At 36.8% G+C, this 24,308-nt stretch overlaps 1 protein-coding gene across 1 annotated transcript; it reads left to right on the plus strand.

Annotated features, from left to right (window-relative positions):
- The first annotated feature begins 3,217 nt into the window (after window positions 1-3,217).
- LOC129254332 (equilibrative nucleobase transporter 1-like) lies at window positions 3,218-23,687 on the plus strand. Its single transcript, XM_064115647.1, has 11 exons — window positions 3,218-3,659; window positions 6,665-6,868; window positions 8,119-8,323; window positions 10,194-10,317; window positions 14,054-14,146; window positions 14,925-15,249; window positions 16,148-16,591; window positions 17,204-17,323; window positions 17,747-17,936; window positions 19,069-19,192; window positions 20,238-23,687. Exons 2-11 carry the CDS (start codon window positions 6,688-6,690, stop codon window positions 20,334-20,336), a joined length of 1,905 nt encoding a protein of 634 aa, XP_063971717.1. The 5' UTR covers window positions 3,218-3,659; window positions 6,665-6,687; the 3' UTR covers window positions 20,337-23,687.
- The last annotated feature ends 621 nt before the right edge of the window (window positions 23,688-24,308 follow it).

The raw sequence follows: 24,308 nt of genomic DNA on the forward strand, positions 1-24,308 counted from the left end.
AAAATGGACATAACCCCTTTTGCAAGTGTTCTGAAACAAGATGACGTTCGAATTCTGTGATTGAGCTGTCACTTGATTAAAATACATGGACACAAACTCGATTGTGTTTCTAACCATTCTAAAAATGCATGCATGTTTCAAGTTTCACCGGAGTGTAATTTGATGAGAAAAATGATAATTTTTTATATTTTGTAATCAAAATTTAGAAAAAATTAGCACTCGACAGGTACAAATTACCACCAAAGATGGAAATAAGTATGCTTTATACATATTTATTCTTTGTATAAGTCACCTATGTTTTGCTTGTTTACAGATCTACCATATAAGACAAGTTGTAATTCAGCCATTGGCCCGAGGGATGTTTCAACGTAACAATACATAAAGACCTTTATTATGCGAACAATTGAGGTCGCCCCATTAAACAGAGGAAGAGAGAGGGGGAAAGAGGATGATAACAACCCCTTCGGTTTGGTAAGGAAATGGAAGTAGAATGTGATTACTGTAGTATATATTTTCTTAAAGGACAAGTCCACCCCGACAAAAACTTGATTTGAATAAAAAGAGAAAAATCCAACAAGCATAACACTGCAAATTTCATCAAAATCGGATGTAAAATAAGAAAGTTATGACATTTTAAAGTTTCGCTTAATTTCACAAAACAGTTATATGCACATCCTGGTCGGTATGCAAATGAGGAGACTGATGACGTCATTCACTCACAATTTCTTTTGTATTTTAATATATGAGATGTGAAATATTCTAATTTCCTCCTCATTGTCAAGTGAAACAGTGATTAATTCCTCCCTGAACATGTGGAATTAGCATTGTTTATTACTATATGGTTCAGTCAAGTCGGTCCCTATGGTCAAATCTGTAAAAAAATGAAATATTGTATAATTCAAACAATAAAAAACAAAAGAAATAGTGAGTGATGGACATCATCGCATGACTCATTTGCATGTCTCTGAGTTGTGCATATCACAGTTTTGTGAAAAATAAGCGAAACTTTAAAATGCCATAACTTTCTTATTTTACACCCGATTTTGATGAAATTTTCGGTGTTATGCTAGTTTGATTTTTCTCTACTTATTCATATCAATATTTAGCTGGGGTGGACTTGACCTTTAAACATTGATGAGCCTGTCACGGTAGAATTGTTTATTTCGTGCATAGGCGGGGGTTGTACGAAGATTTAGAAGAAAACAACTGTTATTATTCACGTGAAGTTACATGCGAGTATATAGCTTTACCATGGTTGTAACATAAATACAATCCCATAAAATGCCATTTGCTCAGAAGATAAAATGGTTTGTTTAACATGCGATATCATCGAACACTTTATAACAAGATACATGGTCCTGGGAAGCGGGGGCAGTGCTGAACCCCCAAGATTTCCCCGGGGTGCTGCGTGTGTTATACACCACAAAGGCAGCCCCCCCCCCTGGAAATCAGGTAGGTATATGCTAAAAATAGAAATTTAACCAAATTCACCTTCATTTTGTTGTAAAACTTTTTTTATAGCCAAATTTTGTCTGAGCCAAATCACCTTCCTTGTGAAATATCGTCTTTTTTTCGCTTGTCAAAATTTTCTTCCGAACCAACACCCCCTATTAACAACAATTTCAACCATGAACCATCAAACTTAAAATATTTCGAAATTGATTTTACCGTATTCCATAAAAACAGTATCTGACGTTGTCCATCAAAATGTGTGACCCTCTTTCTTGGCATTGAAGTATGATGTCAAGAATGAAATGTCAAGCGCTGACATCCACGTGCCCCATCCCCTTCGATCAACAGCTCCTGTACTGGCTGTATATATACGGTGCGACTGAAGCAGTCAACATTTAGAAATTAGGCAACATTCCGTTACCGCACTTCACACCCTAAATATCTTTAAATGTGAATCCGTGTACAAATCTAATACAATTTAATTTTAAGCCAACATTCTTAATTTATTTTTTTTACTGACTAAACTTAATAAAAAAAAAATTTAACTGTGAACCCTTTTTTTTTTTTTTTTTTTTTTTTTGGGGGGGGGGGGGTCAAATTTCTCGGTTAAAACCCCTCCTTGAACAAAAAAACTGGATCCGCTCCTACATACAATATCCATCACAACCTGAAGAGAGGATCGGAGTGTTACCAAGTCTATATTTTTCTCAATAAGGTGGGGTTGAGGCTGCAACCAAAATCACCACCTCTCCCCACTACTAGGATGTTATCAATGTCCCGAAAATCCATCCATGCGGAATCAACTTCTGATCTCGCCACTCTTCTTCCCTCCCCCTCATATTCTATACTCATAGTATTACCTTTTTGGGGTTCCTTGAAATAGTTTGAATTATTCGATGTTAAGTTTTTACCCAAACAGGACTCAACGAACTCAGCAAATTGAATGCGTAATTAGCATTGAATGCGTAATTAGCAAAGTTACGCAGGTCCACGGTCAAATCAAACAATAGGGAGCTTTAGTTATCACGATCTTGGCAGGACACATTTCGGAGGGAGAGGGGGGGGGGTGCATTATTAGAATAGGTCACCAGCCGTGATTACATTTTTACGTTGACCTCCATTATGTACTAATTCCAGAAACAAATTACATCTGACATGTGATCATTGGCCATGTGTATGCATACACATACAGAAATAAAGGAAACAAATCTCTTTTTTTTAATTGGAAAATTATGTAGGTCTTCCTAGCTCTTATCTGAGATTTTCTATTTGTTTTCTTTTATGACCCCCCGAAGAGATTCTACAAATTCACGTGTATTGCGATAAATGTCTTCTCGTCATACCTATAAACTGCATTTTATTTGGTGATGTGTAATCTACTATTGGGACTTTATTACTTTAATACAAATATTTGCATCTCTAATACAGAAATAAAAACGGATGCTGGGCGATCATGATAATATGAATAAGAATAAAGAAAAATCTGAAACATTTCTCTCACGTTCTGCAAGGTGTCGATTCTTGAGCTGAACCGGATACTTTCGCCCCGAGGTACATATATCAATAAACATTATTTTACTAACTGACAGACATTTATTTTGATAAATATCAATTTATATCAAGCTCAGCGATGGAGGAATGCCCTCATGGGCATGTATGTCTCCCTTGTGATCAAAACGAAATACAGCCTTAAACAATAAAGCAAAATTGTCTGATCGACACTTCAGAAGAAAAGAATGAAGGAAATATAGAAGAAAAAAAAAACAATGAGAGAGAGAGGGGGGAGGGGGGATGGGAGGGGTGGAGCACGATAGAGGGATGTCGTCAGTTATCAGCCAGGATCAGAGAACAGGACAAAACGAGACAATAATTTTTTTCTTCAAATACTTGTCAGTGATAACCGTGTCCTCGTAAAACAAAAAGGTAAACTCAATCACCAAAGGATGTGACATCTTCTACTCACTGATTGTAAACGACTCAACTTGGCATGATTAGTTCTTAGGTCGATGTTCAAGTTTAATTGCGCGGCTGGTTCTTGCAATACTCTGAACACATTTCGTCAGACTAGGCCCATATACTTACAAATAGCGAGCAAGATGTGAAAAGTTTCATTGATATGCGAAAACCTAATTAAGCCTGTTCATCTGATTTAGGAAAATCCTAACTCCGTTGTCTTCATAAACAGTTTGAACACGTGCCGAATAGAGGTAAGGATACTTTTCATTGTACATTTTTTCAGTAAATATGTAAGTTTTCGACAACTTATCCATAGATTTCGCTTCGCCAGATGTCTGGGCCAAAATACCCGTAAAACCATGTCTGTGCGTTTCTTCTTTCGCTCTTAAAGTTCCCATATTCCCGATCCAATTTCTAGCTCTAACTTGTCCAACATCATGGCCCTAGAAAGCAGGGGTGCTGAAGCACTCTACAATTTTTTTTTCTGCGGGTGATGTGCATTTACTCCTGGAAATCAGGTTGGTCTTTGCTAAAATGATGAAATTTTCCCACGTTAGCCTTCATTTTTAGCGGCAACCTTTTATTTGGTCATTTTTGTGACTAAAATCACCTCCACTTTGGAGATTTAAAAAAAAAAAAAAATTATCTTTTTTATTTTTGGCGTGTCATTTTTCATTCAAACTCAGCATGCACCCCTCTTCAAAAATCATTCCTATGCCCCTGTCTAACATCTAATATATAGTTCCCAATCAAAAGTGCGCGACTATATATTTTGACTGTAAGCGACGAATGCTCCCCAAATCGAACATTCGCAATCCCAAAATATCATTGACCTGCAATCAAAAAATTGATCTTAGGTGCTAATTACGGCATAATGGCATCCAATTTTAGACCAAATGGAGTAGAAGCACAGTCATATTAATCCCATCATTGCCCATATAGAACTTTCTACTGGAAATTCGGTTTGAATTGATTCAGAGTAAACGGTTTTCGGAGTCTCTCCTGAACCCTTAGCATACATGGTAGAGGTTAAAATAATGCTTGAAAAAAAACTTGTGAACATTTTCTTTGAGTGATACCATTTTTACCTGTTAGTAATAAAGATATTATGGCCATTGCTGGTGTAATCATTCCCCTACTTTTAATATCATATTTTTAAAAGCTTAATCATTGTAACTATATTAAGGCGCAATTGAAATAAACTCCTCTCTAAAAAAAAATGCTTTACGGGATTGTGATGTAATCACAATAATAGAGATCCTCCCGATCATTGGGTATACGGTGCGATTACACTTCGTAATTCCGAAGGTTCGTAATTCCGAAGGTTCGTAATTCCGAAGGTACTTTATTCCGAAGGTTCGTAATTCCGAAACACGTAAATTGCCTATACCTCGATGTTCGTTAATCCGAAAACGTAAAAAGTTTCGTTAATCCGAACATTTGTGGCGTTATTCCGAAGGTTCGTTATTCCGAAGGTTCGATAATGCGAAAACGAAATATAAAGGTTCGATGTTCCTAAGGCTCGATAATCCGAAAACGAAATAAGGTACGTTGTTCCGAAGGTTCGTAAATCCGAAAACGAAATAAGGTTCGTTGTTCCGAAGGTTCGTTAGTCCGAAAACGAAATAAGGTTCGTTAATCATTTCGTTTTCGGACTTACGAACCTTCGGAATTACGAACCTCATTTCGTTTTCGGATTAACGAACCTTCGGAATTACGAACCTCACTTCTTTGTCGGACTAACGAACCTTCGGAATTACGAACCTTCGGAAATACGAACCTTCGGAATAACGAACCTTCGGAATATCCGAACCTTCGGAATTACGAATGTATGCGATACGGTCCATGGTGAGGCCAATCATCGGAGAAGGCTCTAACTGGGGGAAAAATAGAAAAAAATCTTTAGCGTTAGAGATCATGAAATTTTGATTTATGAATCATGCTGAATTTGATCTATGAACCAGCTGTGCAGTCCATCTGGCTCTTCACATCATTTAGGTCTAACCAATGATTATGGGTTCTATGTTTTTTTTGCATTAGATTTTATACTGGAAGAAAAAAAAAACGAATTATAATCAAAACGTCGTCGTGTATGAATGGAGATATGCTCCAATTAGGACTGTTCCGTACCCCTCGTTTCCATTACAAGATTTGGTTTTATGCTATCCTAACACATCAAAACAACCCATCTATACACGTATAATTATGTTCCGTACAATTGTTGTTCAACCGAGGGAAGTGGTTGGGGTATCAATGTATGGTTGTTGGTACGTGTATCTCATCACTAAAAACGCATTATCTCTATACCCACCTCCCTGTGTAGATGTGATTCGGAAACAATAAGCTTACACTTGGATCTTTAAATCGGAAAGAAAGGTAGAAAATGGACTGTCGTCGGAAACCTAGTTTAGTGATAATCACATCCCAAAACTCATTTTGCTTAAAACTAGAAATTGTTTTATTTGTACATCTGATCGTATTTTTGTGGACATTTCAAAGTCTTAGGATGTAAAGATTGCATTCAGAGTCATAGACAAAGATCTGAAATTTGTGTGATAGGAAATGGAACACGCGTTCGGGATGCTGTAGGAAGACTGCGAGCAAAGCGAGCGAGAATCACAAGTTACCTCTGGAAATACTTTTTTATGATGGATCGGAAAAGAAGTAGGCATAAGTACAGTAGGCATAAGTATATACAAGCACAGCTTCACAGTGGACCTCTCCATTTCCAGCATGTTATTTTCAGCCACAAGTATTCAATGATCCATATTAAGTTTCACATGTATAATTTAGATGAGTATATATAGTGCGTTACATGTTTCTTTATTACATTTCAATTGTTATAACTGTATTTATGATGGATTTTGTCTACTGTTTTGTTGGAAATGAGAAAAAAATAAAACTGAAACTAAGTATAACAGAGTGCAATTATGGTATTTGATATAATAATTTACCCCCCCCCCCCATCCACCAAAAATGTTGGCAGTGATCACCAATGTGCAACTCTGATTTAAAAAAAGTGTAAACGACTAGTATTTGTTTCCAAAGATGAAGAAAGTATACTAGTCAATACCTAACGAATTAGATTTGTATTGGGAGTATACTCTACTGTTGATAAAGAAACCATCAGTACACGGTGATAAATACACTATCTTTAAATTGAAAGGATGATGATAAATTATCGTCTGTTTGAACGAACTCTTGTACTAATATATTTTTTTATACGATCATTTCAATTCTTTCAAACCATTTGTAGGATTGTCATTGCTGTGATTGATCATGCAAATAAGAAGCGTAGTCGCCGTCGTCTTCGGGGCCCTGGAGAACCTCATCCACGCTGGCATCATCTTCGGTTGGCCCTCTCTCGTATTCGTCCTCAAGGATATTGGTTACTATGGCAACAAATGCCCAGCTGACCCGACCCCAACAGGTGCTCCTACAAGAAACGCTACAAACAGTGGTAATGATTGTTTGTTTCTCTTTGGATGATTTGAAATCATTTCTGATATGTTCGTTCTTTTCATTCTCGTGTGGGGCTCTCAGCTGCAGTATGGGGCAAACCGCAACGTGCAGAACAAACCAAAAAACAAGAAAAAAAAAAGGCTCGTTAATTATTTGCTGATAGATTGAACAAACATAGTCTAGTCTACTTATGATAGGATTGAGTTGGTGTTCATATTTGTACAGGAGCTGGTGATTGGTTTTTTGTGTCTTTGAAGAAGTTCAAAATATTGCCGATTGGTGTCTAGCTCGTATTCTCATCCCGAAATGTCTAATCCATTTTTTTGTCTACAGCCAGCTCGTCTGATAAAATGTTGGTCAAAAAAGTGTATTTCATAGTTAAACTTTATTTCGTCTAGTATATGCTTGGTAGATTATATGGCTTGATGAACTGTTTTTTATCAAAATTTTCATCAGAAAAATATTTTTAAAAAGTAGACTAACTGAACTATAAAAAAAAGTTTGTCAAGACCATGTGCAGTGTTGACGAAAGGGCAATTAAACCAAATTGGTAGTACACAAAATGGGTTTGGCCCATGCGTGTGATGTCGTCCAACCGCTTGTAGATCAATCCAAAATAATGACCGGAGTTGGTCAAAACAATAAGTGAAATCACGGGTGAATAATAATCAAATGAATGGTGATATGGACCCTTATAAAGATATTTGGCTAAAACCTATATCGAGACCGATCATTGCCGGTATTTTAGCTAATAGAAAATTTGTTAATGACGGGTACTAATGGCTAGCTCTATTAACCGGTCATATTTTTGTGACGAGAATAGTGCAACAAATAAAAATGACTCACACACTGTCTTGTTTACAAAACATATGATACACAACATTATTTTGCTCGGGCATTAGAATCACGGGCCGAGATGCTTTTTTCATGCCTCAAACTATATACCTAGCTATAACTTTGTCAATATGTGTAAAAAAAAATCATCGTTATCTTTGGTATAGTCCCAAAGCCCTCGGCTATGATTCGGGCGTGTACCTCATGAGTTTAAGTACTGTAAATGCCCTTGATTATGTTTATAAATGGTCAACAGACCAATCATGAATTAGACTCAATGAAAAAACATAATCATCATTTTCGGGGAAATTTACCTCCTTTATTATGATTATTTACTACATAATTATGAAATACCTAATATTTGGGGTTAAGTTTTCATTAATAAGAACGTACGTCCTCGTCAAAACCTTTCAGGCCGACTCGACAGTTCGATCACCACCATGCCAATCTCGCCGACGATGACGACGACGTCGTCGACGGATGAAGTGTTTTGTGAGGAGCAGGATGCAGCCCTGGTGTTGGTGTATACTGTAGCCACCGTGATGCTCCCGCTTAGTATGTTACCAGCAGGATATCTTCTTCTCATAGTTGGTAGCAGAATATCTAGGATTGTCTTCAGGTAATGTCAATTTGTTTATTTTAGGTGGAGAGAGTGTGGGTGTGTCGTGAAATCCCAATCAAATATAAATGGCTATAATTTAATAACTTATCATTATTATTATTATTATTATCATCATCATTAATGTTATTATTATTATTATTGTTATTATTATTATTATTATTAGTAGTAGTAGTAGTAATAATAGTAGTAGTAGAAGTAGTGGTAGTAGTAGTAGTAGTAGCAGTAGTAGCAGCAGCAGTAGTAGCAGTAGAAGTAGCAGCAGTAGTAGTAGTAGTAGTAGTAGTAGCAGAAGTAGTTGTAGTAGAATTAGTAGTAGTAGTAGCAGTAGTAGTAGTAGTAGTAGTAGTAGCAGAAGTAGTAGTAGTAGTAGTAGTAGTATTGTCTTCATCATCATCAATCATCATCATCATAACTATCCTTTATTATATTATCATTGTTATTCATAGTATCATCGTTCTTTTCAATAATGTTATGTTAATATTATTACCATGCTCATTTAAAACATTATCACTATTATTATTAATATCATTATCATTGTTTTAATCGTCATAATAATCATCATTTCCAATTGACATTTGAAAGAACACCTTAAACCTTTAAAAATCAATTAATACTTCCCACTTTGCAAGGGGCAGATTGAGCTCCGTCTTACAAAGACTTGTTATCAATCCGATCAACCTCAACTATATGAAAATCTACCAATGTCATAATTCTTCATCATAATGATTTTTGCAGTCGTTTCTGTACCTAATTGATAAATCAGCAATTAATTAACATCTTCATGTAATTACAGTGATATAAATGAAAACATTATAAATGTATTGGAACGTCGGAATCCGATCGGCAAACAATCTCTAGATATTCCAAATAAGAGATACAAACTTTGGAATGAATAAAAAAAAGCCTTCCACCAAAACTTTGTTAGTTTTTTTTTATTGTTGGGTTTAGATAAACAATATAAAACCACTCCTTTAACTTCTGGAAACTGAATGCGGTTGACATTTTCCCCGATCTATAAAACATCGAATACATAAATTCAACAACTGCCACAAAAATGATAAAAATCAATCTCCCTTATATTTCCTCAAATGGTTTACTTATTTGAATATTTTAATGATGTTTTACTTGGCATGAATAATCAGAGATTTGCACGTAGACTTAAACGCTACATAACGGAATAATATACAACGTGAGGTACTGTTCTCTGTAATAGCCAGAACGCGTTTGGCAGCAATGGAAATACAATTGTACATTGTGTATATTATAATAACTCATCTGTTGGTAATGACATTTATTATTGACTGTCGGTACCATTTCGCACGGAATGCAATCCATAGTCGAGTGTCTTTATAGGAAGATTTTGATTTAAATAGAAAAAAAAAGTATAGAGATAAAAGAAAATTCAAAGTTCATTGACATTGTTTTCGATAGACATTGTTTTCGATTGACCACAATGTACAATCAATCGTAAAAATTAAGCGTTCGGTTAATCGCTACCTTTTGTGTTACAGATTACAGGGTATCTTTGTAACACCTGAGGGTTTGGTGCTCTCAGAACACCCATTCATGTTAAACACCATAGTTTCCAGAGAACACATGAACAGATTCCCGTCGTTCGTGGTGACGTTCGTAAATGTCAAAGTATTTATTAAAAATGCCTCCAGGACGAAGATTTACTTTGACTGATTTGATATCGAATTTTGATTTTATTTCCACATTTCAATAACAAAAGTATATGCAAGTTTAATCATTTTCCAACATTAAAAAATAAGGAGACGTTTTCCAAAAACAATAAGTTGGCCATCTACAAAAGATTGAAAAAAACATTTTCAGTTGAATTTATGTTATGTCGTTATTTCTATTGCAGTATAATGATGGTATGTGGATACGTGTGTCTGGCCATGAGTTCACCCGAAATACCAAGCCTGCTGTATCCTGCATCAATCTTACTAGGTGCAGCAGGACTCATCATTATCCTCGCAAGCTTTGAGGTGAGTATACCGGCCACACGTTTGGTTATTTCAAGTCCGGTGCTGGCATTGGTGCTGATGTTGGTGTTGGAATTTGGGTTGCTTCCCCTAGCCCCAAAATAAATTCTGAGTTTGTAAAACTGATCCAGATCACATTATTGGCATCTCAAAAAACAGTGAGTGACTGTTCAGGAACATCTTCATTTTATGTTTGGTGTTATACTCGTGTAAAAATTGACCTAACACCAACACCAATATGTCAACACTGAACTTGAAATCACCCGTTGGAAGCGTCCTCTGTCTGTCGTACGGGTTCAATGGCATTTGCGGCGGCGACAAATGCTCCGATTGAAAATCTGCACGTTAAGCCAAACATAAAATCCAACCATTTAAACTAAACCCTAATCCCTATCTTTACATTATCTCAACTAAAAACTCTATTACAATCCTCGATCTCTATACCCTATGCCCTCTAAGATATCAAAGCCCAGGGCAATTGTCGCAGGAGCAAATGTCATATCACCATCGTCAGCGGCGTAACAGGGTTCGGTGGCCAGGGGGGGCAAGAGCCAAAAATTTCCCGGTCATATCATGGAACTGGCAATGGCGTCATAAGGCAAAATTTTTGTGGGGGCGATATGGCGTATCAGGCAAATATATATATATATAAAAGCGAGCGAGCAAAATTTTTTGACATTTTTATTGCAAAAGTCAAATTTTGTGATAGATTTTGACATAATGTTAAAAATATGATATCATATTCACCCTCCTCTCTTTCCTTTTTTTTTCTCTTTTTTTGTACGCCACGGTGAACAGGATTTTTGTTATGATTGTGAGCATCAGGGCGAAGCTCTATGTGCTCGAGGGGGCCGAGTATGGCGCTTCTGGCAAGAAGTAGCTTAATATAGGTCCCGAGCGAGCGAAGCGAGCGAGATAAAAAAAAAAACACCTTTTCATGAGAATCTAACATGAAGATAGATTTTAACGTGATATTCAGAAAAATATAATACACTTTCCCTTCTTTCCTCATTTTTTTTTGTTTGGTTGTAGAACTTTTGGGGGACATGGTCCAAACTCATCCATATAACAGTGCTTTATGGGTGGGGTCCAGGGCAGAGCCCCGGAACCTCTTGATATCAAAGCCATTTTAAACCTTACAGATGGCCACTTATTTTAATCAAATTGCGTGTATATTTATATAGCTAAAACACAACACATAAATTCAATGCAGTTGTGTATCGTATTCATCCAAATATTGTGAGGGGCACACCATAGCAAATATGGGAAAATTTGTAAAAAGTCGCCAGCGAGCGAAGCGAGCCAGAAATAAAATGGCCTGTTAAAATGAAATTCTACTTATGTGATAGATTTTAACATCATTATAGCAAATATCATGTCATATATTTTTTTTCATTCATCTCATTTCGCTGCCTCCTTTATTTTCTTTTATTTCCCCTTGGCTGTGAAACCACCCCCCGATACGCCAGTGCTTCAACGTACAACTTCATGCAGGAAGGGTCCATATAGGGGCCCGTTATAGAACCCATTAAAGGTTACAGATGAAGAGCCCCCACTGCACGGGGTCTTGACTCTTGGACAGAGCCTTTGGAGATTTAGCAAGTTTATGATAGACTTTCATACGACATTATGCTATATACCATCCATTTTTCTTCCCGCTCGTTATCTCAATCCTCAGCAGCCCGGTAGTGTACGTTATCTTGTCCCTATTCTTTATTTTCCAATTTAGATTTTGGCTAATTCTATTCTGCCTTTATAATTCCCGCTTTTGTTTGCCTTTTTGTCATCTTTAACTTATTTCCCTGTCTTACTAATCATGATAATGTATTTGTATATCGGGGCGAATTGTTCTTTCTCACTTGTTCTTTTTTCCTTCTTTTTCCCGTTATCTTTCCGTTTTCCCTTTTTTATGCTTTTTCTTAGTTTTCTTTTCCCTTCCCCTTTTTTCTTTCCTTTCCCTTTCCCTTTCTTCCCCTTTTTTTTTATTTTTCCCGTTTTTTTTTTAATTTTCCCGGTGAGCTTCGCCAGGGGGGGCAGTTTGCCCCCCCTGCCCCCCCGCCTGTGTACGCCACTGACCATCGTACGACAGCCCAAGGAGCTTTTGTTTTGGACGACGTATATGCTTCTGCAACGGTTGCCAACGACTATCTGTGCGGTGGTTACGGTGGGGTTACGGTAATTAGTTTTTGCACCGAGACGCAAAACGAATTGGATAAATTTATTGAAAATGTCCATCAAATGGCAATGAACAGCTGGAAGGTCTTTGTAGAAAGTTTCGTCCTAAGTTTTGGAGCTGACGAAAAATGGCAAATATGTCGTTTGTCCAGAATCCAGGACGAAACATCTCATTGATTCACCAAGTTTCGACAATGACTTGTTTGCCTTTGGTATGAAGGACATTTTAAAATACCTTTTCTATGTTCTTGAAACCATTCTGAATCACGGTGCGAAACTCTCTATACGTTTCTCCTGCGAAAAAAAATCGTTTCGATCTCTAGGATTGGACGTATATTGAGATACTGACAAGAAATCATGTGATCTCTATTGTCATATTGTAGATTTTAGAACATTGCTGATTCTCCCAGGGAACAGTCCTAAGTCGGAGAACCGATTAGAGTCAGTGAAGCCTGCGCTGATGGTTCAATCGGCAATTTCATCGTCGGAGAAGAATCTGTCTTGCAAAGCGAAAGCCTATTATGCGACCGCGACCGCATCAATTAGTAAACGACCATGTCAGCTGCCTGACATGCGACCTATATACCGCGTCAGTGCCCTAACGCCCTACCGCGTCTTTTATGGGTTCCAAGACATTTGCTCCGGCGACAACTGCTCCGAATGAAAATCTGATGTTGTTGTTTTATTTTGATACTTGGCGTTCAGTCTTAAAGACTGTTTGCGCCTTTATGGAGATCGATAGTCAAACTGAATATCAGGAATTCATTGGAAACTGGGTGTGCCCAGTTCTCGTATCACGGCCAACCTGCTGCGTACATCAAGCAAACTTTCTCTCCATGGACCTTGGGCACTCAAATGACTGATTTAATTGCATGACACCACTTGCAGCATTTAGGGTCAGAAACATAAATACCTGACATGTCATTTGTACTATAATTGCACTATTACTATTTTACTTCGGTTTTCTTTGCCTGACAATAAACCACGTCTATTTTCTGTCTGACACACATCCACCTTGACGACACTAAATGACACAGGAATGACAGTTTTAATAATGGCCTTTATCACGCCGAGTGTGGAGTGTGACGATTGCTTGAAAACATACCATACCATACAATAATTGCCTCAGTCCCAACTACGTACTGATTAACCTTCAAACTTTGTTTCCATACGATACCATACTATATATCGCCTCAGTCCCAATTACGCACTGATTAACCGTCAAACTTTTTTCTTGTTTGGAGAATTAAGACAGTGTTTATTCCTTGACAAACAAAATCGTCAATAACTGCCTGATATACGATGGCCTGTGTTGCATAACAAATGGCCATATTAATTGCCTGAAAAATCCAAGTCTGCCGACATTCGGTGAAATACATTGTCTGATCACCGTTTGTGGCCTAACATGAGACCCTTGAAAGGGGGTCTTACAATAATTGTGTAGTTGCCTTTCCAGTTGTGAAATCCCCTGTAATTACACACCCACAACCATTTCAGTGACCTGAATCCACTGCAAAAAGCTCACATTGTAGTAACTAATATCATTTTATATCCTTATATACAGATAGCAAATCTATTTCCAACTCAAAAGTCGACCGTGATCGGGGTGATGAATGGTTGTTACGACACTTCAACCCTTATCTTCTTTCTAATAAAGGTAAGTATACATGTATGTCGTACACACTAGCGTATGAGGAGGGGTGTCACGTGCTCTGGATGCCACTTTCAGGGGGGGGGGGGTGAAACGAATAAAAAAAATGCAGAAAATCGGAAAAGAACGGAAAGAAACCATCGTGCCAGCGGCTTAAATATAAGTAACCCAATGTGCTTTCCTGTTTAAAGTAAGTAAATTCAATGCTTTTATTTCATCTCCAATTCAAACACAATACTAAGAAATGTAAATAGGATACAAATTAAGGGATTGACATTTAAAAAAGCAGTACAAAGAAGGGCGTATATGGAAATGGAAATGAGGGGTCCACTAAAAACAATATCCCACTCGTCCTAAAAAATACATTCATATTCCATGAATACAAATCATCATTATGTCAGTTTGATTGGTTTGTGCTTTCAAGTACAAATTCTTCCAGAGTAAAGAGTTTTCACTCCTCAATGCACGACGAATTCAAGAACACAGTAAAGATGTAATGATGATGCCTTATAAATGACAATGAACAGCTGGGAGGTATTTGGCAAAAATCGTGAACCGGCCGGAACAGCAGTTCCGTCCTAAGTTTAGGAGCTGACGAAAAAATCCAAATAAATCGTTTGTCCAGAGTGAAGGACGAAACAGGTGTTTTGATTCGCAAATTTTCGACAAAGACTCCTTGGTTATTATGTTTTTGAATCCGGATAGTGCGTCGTGGAGCGCAAACTCTTTCATCGAACTGATAAACTTTGTCGATAGTTAATCGACTCATTTACTATCATCATAGATCGCTTACGAGAACGGAATTTCATTAGAGGTCTCCTCCCTAGCGCTGGCATGTACTACCGTCTTCTTTTTTGTCAATATATGCCTTCTTCCCCGGCATCATATTCCCTGGCCACTCCCTGATGACTACTTCCTTCATGTGCCCTGCTTACCCGATCCCGAATTCGATACGATCAGCGAGGTTGAGATGGTCGTCGAGAACGAGAATGGGATGGTGCTTTGTTCTGCGGAAGGCGATCTCACAACGAGCCGCACACTTTGTGACGTAGGAACGCAAACGTTCGAGTTTGATAATCTCGGGTTTGAGGACCCGGTGGTGACGAAAGGTGTGCCGATTATCTATTCTATTGATTTTAAATTATGGTTGTTTTTCGTAGAATTGATGTAATATAAACTAGAAAGTGTGAGAGAAAATCTTTCCTACTATTCATGGTTTTGTTTGAGCTCAGGCCTTTTTTGTCCCATGTCGTATTAAAGTTCAAGTTCAAGGAGAAGAAAAAAGTAAACCACTTTATGCCACAAACTATAATATAGTTTTTCTTTTGTTCCACGTCTCATATGTCAGCGTGAATAATAAAAAAAATGTTATTTGTATTTTGTATCCCTCTCCCACGGATTTTGGCCCATATAAATGGATAAGCGTCCCTCTATGGGATTTCAATGTAAATACGACCAGTAGCGTACCGTGGGCCACGGCAAAGGTGGGGGTGGGGCACGGGCAAAAAATTTGAATCACCACTTTAACTTACCGAGCGCAAAGATATAGGATTGTGTAGATATCAATACCTCAATTTTCCATGGCTAAAAATGTCCGATTTTGAGGAAAAACTTGTTAATAGGGCAACGTGTTTATCTTGCTCAAGTGATGAAACTGTTTTACAGGTATCGTCTTTGTTTTTTAACAATTCAGGTTTTATCATATAAAATATAATAGGCTCTTTGTCTTGAAATTGAACGTTCCGTAGACTTCCACTGAATGAAATGGTAGATTTGAACCACAACACATTTAATAACAATGATAATATGATAATATTATTAATGATAATAATAATAATAACAATAATAATAATGCTGATGTCTTAATTAAGCGCACATACCGTCCGAAGACGCTCATGGCGCTAGCCCAGCAACACTTCATTTAGATATATAAAGAAAAACTACAAATATACATGTAGGCCTAAACAAATTCTACAAATTTATTATAATTTACCTTTTTTTTCACAGTAAAAAAGAGAGTGTCCTTACATGTTGAGGATATCATCAATGAACGCCGTGCATCGAAACAGAGTTGGAGCACCGGCATTACCGGGGAACGGCGTTTATCCAAGCAAAGTTGGAACATCGGGGAACGGCGTTTATCCAAGCAAAGTTGGGACACCGGGGACCGACGTTTATCCAAGCAAAGTGTGAACAGTAAAATAAGCTCAAGGAACTCGTTAGATAGCCGCATGAGTCAGAAAGAGCTCGCCAAGAGACGAGAGAGCATTCATGAAGAGAATTCAGAACTGAAAAGGGATGAGGCCTACCCAACATTCTTTTCCTGTTTGAAGAGTCCGATGTTTTTCTTCATGTCGTTTTGGGCCATCGTCATCCAACTCCAACTGCTCTTCGTTTTGGCGATTATGAACCCTTGGCTTACGTGGCTAGCCGACGGTGATATTGATGTCGGTAATAGACCCTTTTGTCTTCTTATCAATCAATCAACCCTCCTCCTTTTCTTTTCTCCTCAACCTTTTCCTCCTCCTCATCATCATCATCATCACCTTCATCATCATCATCATCACCATCATCATCATCATCATCATCATTATCATCATATCATTGTCATCATCTCCATTATCATCATCATCATCCTAATCATCATAATCGTCATCAACATTATCATTATCAACAAGATCATCAACAACATCATCATCATTATCATCTCCATCATCATCATCATCCTCTTCGTCAACATCATCATCCTCATCATGAATATCGATACTATATGTATCATCATAACATATAATACTATTTTATCGTTCCTTATTATGTGCCCTCCTTCCCTCTTCTCCCCCATCATCGCCACAATCAATATCAACATCAGTAAGCACGTTCGTATCACCTAATCACCATATTCATCAATACCCTTTTTTACGAATAAGATGAAGTCCGAGTGATCTTAGTCCCAATGTGAATTTCTATCTATGAAATATATGGGATATTTCTTAATATTTATCTATGAACGATGTGGTACACGTAAACTTGGTTACCGTTTCTTATTATGCTTTTATGTTGCAGTGAGTCAATACACTAATGTGCTTGCGTTGATGAGTTTTGTGAGTATGATTGGAGGACCCCTTGGAGGTCTGCTATTAGATAGGAGAAAACTCACCTTGTGTGCAGCACCACTGGAATCAGGTAAGCCTCCCCCCCCTCTTTTTTCTCTCCCTCTCGCTCTCTCTAGGTATCAATTTCATTAATCAAATAATGATTTATTTCATCATCATACAGAATAATAGAAATAAATATAATTAACGCAATCATCGGTACAAACCGGGGAACTGAGGATGTGTGGGGTGCTGTAAAAAATATACGTTCATTTATGAATGAATCATCAGCCCGAAAATCAAGCGCAATACTTTTTATTAAAATGCATACTGGATTTGTAGTTGATTTGCACTCAGTTAAAACTCAATCAACAGTTAATTAAGCTTGATTCAGGGACTAATGATTGATTTGCAATTAATTGTAAGTTTCTTGCAACGTCTCTTTTCCCATAGGGCCTTAACATGTCCATCTTGCAACTTGTTACTTTCACAAATTCTATTTTTCATTCTTTAGAACCTGCGTATGGTCCATTGACTGATCTGCGAAACAGTTGGTTGGCAGTGACTTGCACGACTGTTATGTCAATCGCCTACTCGGTATGCATGCTGGTTCGAATCCTCCCTCTCCAGTATTTGACCTTTGCCCTCTTGACCTTGTGTAGGTCAATGTTGTATGGCGTATCGGCAGGTGTGGTTCCACTCACGTGAGTATTGTATTGTTTTCAATGTCCTTCCATTTTATGTTTCATCGTTAATATATTCTTTTACAATTATCAAAGCCGTGCAGAATTGACAAAATTCGCTGTTTTGTACCCTTTTTTTCAATAAGAGTGGAAAGACTATAAATAGGCTATAAAATGGCGAGTTGCCTTAGCTTATTTGAAAAGATGTACTACAGTTGTTGACTTACCGTTAATGAGCACAATCATTGATTTAACATGGCGATTGAACTTGAAGATTGTCTTGACCTTTTGAAGAGTTTTGCCGGGACTGGGAGGCGCAATACACGTCCAGGTGAACACCCTAGTGCATGCGTTGTGACACAGGACCAACATTTGCGTCCTTTCCGATAGACGGAGTGTTTTCTAACTGCGCTCACACCTGTACTGGATACAGCAATGGGGCATGATTACATACAACGCTCTAGCACCAGATTTTTGGTAGACGCGCTTTTGCATGGGCGGGACTCGAACCCCATGAAATCATATTATCTTATCCGAAACAGACGCTCGAACCCACTGAGCTACGGTGCCTCCTAAATAATAACAATAATAATCCACATTTACATAGCGCTTAATACATCGGAACGACGTCTCTAAGCGCTTTATAGATTATTACCCCGGTCATCGGATCCTTGCATGCCCGCATACAATGTATGCACCTTCTCCATTCCCTGGGGAGCATTCCAACAAGAGTTCAAAGACTCAATTGCCAGGCATACTACATAGGCTTTCGCATCATAACGGGTACCCATTTAATACCTGGGTGGAGAGTGGCAACTAAATATTGTGGATTGACGCCTTGTCAAAGGACGCTAGGCCATGACAGGATTCGAACACACGACCCTCTGATTACAGGCGAGAGTCAGAACCTCTACACCACGACACTTCCACAGCTAACTACGAAATATTTAGACATCTAGTTACGATTCAATTTCTTTTAGAATGATTCCTTAAAGGAGTTGACATCAATTTAAATCAAAATACTCTTAAAGGAACCTGAACATTTTCCCTCAAGATTATTAGAATATTCATAACATAGGCATATTCACTAAAAAAATTGGCTAAGGTGAGGGGAGCAACTGAACAATATTTTTTTTTTTCATTTCGATTGCAGGTTTCCGATGAAATTCTATGGGATCGTTTATGGTATGACCTACTTATTAATAGGTATCTGTGGCTTCCTACAATATCCACTTTTCATCCTGATCCAAAACGTGCTCATGGGTGACCCTCAATATGTAAGTAAACTATATGCTTCTTAAATACACCTGTATTTTGTTCACAAACCTTATTAAATGACAAAGAATTAGTTATTTGTGCAATATACGGCGACCATTGTGCGTATAGGAAGGGGGGGGGGGGACTAAGGGGCGCTTGAAAGTTCAACGTCCAATAAATCAATAGATAACAGGAAAGGAGAAATCGAAAAAAGAAATGTTTGAAATGTGATATGAACTTAGATATTTCCAAAAGAACGACACGATATCAACTTGAAGAGAAATAAAACGAAAAGAACATAACATTTTAAATATGCATGTTTCAAGGTTCACCCCAGTCCTCATCAATTTTCGTGATATCCAAAATGTATAAATACCAATGACTCTGTTTAAGATTTTTTGATCATTACGCCATCGAATTGACTATATTCTCCTAAGTAACTTCCTCTTCCTTCCAGAGTCTTTCTTCATGTAAGTGTTTATCCTCTAACCCAGTTGAATAATTTGCTAACAACGGCAACTCTGCCACCAAATAGTTCTAACAAGGTCAACTGGTGGCTTTCACAAAATTCATTATATTTTTGGTATACACATATCTATTTTGTACATGCGTAATACAATTGGTAGCTGTTATGCGCATGTGCGTTACGATATTTTTGCCACAATGACCTACTGACAGAAGTCACTTTGCAAATCTTTTCCTTTGACGGATATGTCTCCAAAGTTTGTAAGGTTTTTGAAGCCCAATGCCATTTTGCAATTCCAAAAGACTATTTCTCTAGTGTGTGTGCATTGCTTCACAGACACTGAGTATTTTCTGTTAACATATCTTCTTTTAACCATGTTTAACGCTTTCCTCAAATATTGTGGTATTCTTAAATATAAATCTATTTGCAGATGGTGTCTTGCTTACCCCGCTTGAGGGCACTATTTCATTTTAGATCAATCGAAATATCAAGCATACCCGGGATCACTTACACATCATGTTCAAATATTTGTTTCACTTCGCCTATGCCCTTGGCCCCTTGTTTAACCTTTATCTGATAACATTTGCTTCTTTTTTCAGGTCTTGATCGGATTTATTGTGGCCAATGTTCTAACTTTTTCCTATCCTATCTACATCATTTACCACGTGAAAACCAGAATGGCTCAGCATCCGGGATAGTATACACTCGTCATCTCATATGCGAGAAAAATATACAACGTTTTCATTAAATTTTGTACGTTTTCTTCATAAAAAATAGATTAAATAACCTTGCATGCTGTCGTACAAATTACTGTTTAACAACCTTACAAAACTGCTAGACAATATAGCAGAATGTCTTTTTGTTAATTCCTGTTTCGAACAAAACAAAACTTTCAAGGAATGAGTGTTTTTTACCGTGTGACGTCAGTTCTTTTAGTCGGTTGCTCTTCATGATCAATTTTCATATCCGTTTGATTGGCATTTTTGGTTCGCTTTAATAATGATGATGTAAAATGATGCTGATATTTACAAGTTATACATTATCATCTGTACGGGACATAGCTATTAAATAGCTCGTCCGTCACAGCTGCCGATGTGAAAAGAGTATTTAAACGGTCAATGCCAACATTGGTCAAATGTTTATGATATAAGAGAGTCCGACCAATAATTTTGATGATTCATTACCTGTTTATGAAAGATTACCCAATTTTTGTGTTGATTTTATCCACTTTTCTTATCAGACAGATATTCACAAATATATTGATTGTTTTGACTTATACCTATTAGGAGCGTCACGTGGATGTAAAAGTTGATTTAAAGATTACATTGAAAAAAAAGAAAATATGCACAAAATATCAAATTACGAAACATCATGTATCGCGTACCTATTTTTTGAAAATGTGTGTCTCAAATGACCTATACCAGTTCACTGTTAAGCCTCATATTTTAGGGTGAAATGTTCAACCATCCGATGATCTAGAAACTTTTAAAAAATAAATGCAAATACACACCCTTCTTTCTGGTTTGTATTGCATTCACGTAGCTAATTCAAATATGAATATTTTAATATGCAGTTCACATATCTGATTACTGTTACGGGGACTTCTCAGAGACTATCTTTAATCCTTTTTGTAATAGAAGATAGCAGATAACATCTTTGGAATGTGTTTATTCTTGGATAAATGCGGTTTAATTTCAAAGGCTATCAGACCCAAATTCAGGTTAATCATTCGGGATATACAGTGATGCTCAAAAGTTAGTGAACCCCACTCGAAAATGAACATATTTTAGAATCTTTCATTTCTGCCATGTTTTAGATATTAAATTTTGATTTCAGGTGATAAAATATTACATTAAAACAAGTTTGTTTCTATTGGCTCACAAAACATGGTAATGAGGTTGTTTTCATTTACCCTCATCATGAAGGAGCGCATTCTGTGAAGGGGTTCACTAACTTTTGAACAAAAGTGTACATCCCTTAAATCTAGGAACATCCAGGTTGTTTAAAAAATATATCAAATTCAGTTGTCGGGCTTAAACAACGTGCATATAACTTCTTTACATTGTACACAGGCTAATGATAATGCCTGTAGTATTTTTATTTCATGAGATGAGGGATAGGAGGGCATACGTGCTATGTCGGGAATCGAACTCATGATTTTAACGAGTATCGGTGTTTTTGACCAACTCAATCAAGGCACCTCGAGTACCTTCTTATTACCATAATATTATGTTTCATAGTAGTTCAGGATTTTATGTAACCAAGGTTTCATAGCAAACCAAAAACAGTGAGTATTCATTTATTGTTTATCGTTTATCAACCCATACGAATGAATTGTATACGTCTGTTGTTCGTCTCGATACTCTGGTCTAGCACAATTTAAAGAAGAGCGTCCTAATGTACCCCAGACCGTCACTTACATACAGACCGCTAAATAAAACAGTTTTTTTATTGATAAAATAGATGTCGTTGTGAAACGTATGCATCGAGATAGAGCAGAAGAAAAAAATATATTTTCTATGTATGCCGCATTTCCATTTTTAATATTTAATATCCTTATTCATATATGGGATTTTGCTCTTGCCCGTCGGCGACTTTTTTCAATCATGCACTGACATGAGAGGGCTGTTTTGGAGGCTTTGAATCAGACTACAAATCTTGGAACTTTTTCATAGTCTTCCCTCATTTTTTTTCAAAATCATTGCAAAATCGTCCTAGGAGAGAATCGAACTTACGGCTTGTGCTATATCAATCGAGCTGATCGACGAGTTGGAAGTTACGCTTTATCCTAACGTTTCATGTCGCCAGGAATATTTATGAGGCGTAGTCTGACTAAACAACCCAATTATATCGTAATTTCTTATTCGTGAAAAAGTTACGGCCCCGGTCTACTGCCCTCTCATGCCAGGTAAGTCTGCGAATCGAACGTAGAAGACGAGATGAGTTAGGGTTAGGTGAAAAAGTATTGACGGGAAAATAAAATCACTACCCGTCTTTTCCCACCATTTGTTTCCTATTTAGGACATATTTATTTATTTTTTGTCCCTAGAAGCTTTAAGTTCAGTTACGTATGACATTACGAACAACTTGATTTGTTAAAGGGGTATTGGCTGAAAATGATTTGAAGAAATAATTAAAGTAAATTCAGATAAACAAAACAGAGAGTTTCTTATTAAAATCTGACAAGGAATAACAAAGTGATGACATTTTTTTTCATTATTGCGGTAGAACAGTTCTACGGATGTCTTTATGAATATGTGATGAGCAAGTTGATGATTTCAGATCACCATTTATTTTGTATTTCATTATATGAAATTAGATTTATTACATTTTTCCACCAAGAATAACAAAATTATAGGAAAGGCAGCTTATTGGGACATGACACCATCAGCCCTTTTATTGTGCATTCATGGCGGCGTGCATATAACTGTTTAACACAAAATATCACTAAAGTATAACATTCAATGAGTTTATTATTTGTTATTACATTTGGATAAAATGTTCAACACCTTGTTGAATGAATTTAATTATATATTCCTTTTATATAATTGTTTTCAACCTGAGTACCCTTTTAAGTTCAAAATGGGATGTCTGAAGTTTTGATAACTTTTTATTCTTCAGAAAAGCGCTATATATACAAAACCTACCCTTGTTATGGATATGTTTTATTATTAATATAATTTTCAATCTAATTTAGATGTGTATCTCAGATGCACATTTTAATCATCAGCTTGAATCACTTTCAAGCCTATTAATCGGTTGGTCTCCTGCATTCCTCTAAGTTATCATTTTGTTAAATGATAAATAATAATGAATGTAATAATACAATTTGTCGATATTTATTATCATTGCTTATATTACGACCAATGTAACATTGTTTTGTACTTTTGTTATAAATCTATTACCTTTATGTCATATTGTATACTCATCACTGATGTGAATGTAGAGATTAAAAAAAATCAATCAATAATAAATGCATCAAATATGCGTCATCGATCAGGAAGACTACTCTTAGGAATGGAAGAATAAAATAAAGTTACAGGAGTATTAAAAAGCAAAATATTAAAAAGTTGAGTTATGATGTTTGAATATGTGCTTGTAAAGATAAACCTTGTGAAGAATACCCAAACAATTATTGGTAGGAATTTTAACTAACATAAACAATGTTTTGAAAATATGCCATTAAGAATGAGTTTTTCCAATATATGATTAAGATATGTTCAAGTCAATTTGATGGCCGGTGATTCTGTCCACGTGATATTTTATTATCAAAATATAAAAATAAAAATACTTTGCTGGGAGTGTCTGAATATTATGAGCGGAAGCTCAAAAAGAAAAAAGGAATCGTATATCACTATTAGATATCACTTGTAGGTAATATATACGACTTTCTTCATGCGACGAGTACATTAATTAGCCCAATGTGGTATGAAAATGGGGCATTTGAAATCAGGTGGATTTATTTAGATTAGGGTGTTGATCCGAAATGTCTCTAAAGTTTGCAGCTATCGCTTCTAGTTTTACACTGATCGTTATCACTGATTCAGTCCTACGGTGTTAAATGATGATGACGAATTGTATTCAGTGAAAATAAGATAAGGCGCATTTCACGACCCTCCTATCGGATCGAGTCAAATCGGATACGGCAGGATTTGTGGTGAAAGGTAGAA

The sequence above is a fragment of the Lytechinus pictus genome, chromosome 2 (genome assembly GCF_037042905.1).
Source record: "Lytechinus pictus isolate F3 Inbred chromosome 2, Lp3.0, whole genome shotgun sequence".
NCBI lineage: Eukaryota > Metazoa > Echinodermata > Echinoidea > Temnopleuroida > Toxopneustidae > Lytechinus > Lytechinus pictus.

Excerpts from the sequence above, each read along its gene's own strand:
- LOC129254332 (XM_064115647.1), top strand. The coding sequence starts at position 6,688 with ATGCAAATAAGAAGCGTAGTCGCCGTCGTCTTCGGGGCCCTGGAGAAC. Across the intron at positions 16,592-17,203 it reads CGACGGTGATATTGATGTCG|TGAGTCAATACACTAATGTG; the intron begins GTAATAGACCCT and ends TTTATGTTGCAG. Across the intron at positions 17,324-17,746 it reads TGCAGCACCACTGGAATCAG|AACCTGCGTATGGTCCATTG; the intron begins GTAAGCCTCCCC and ends TTCATTCTTTAG.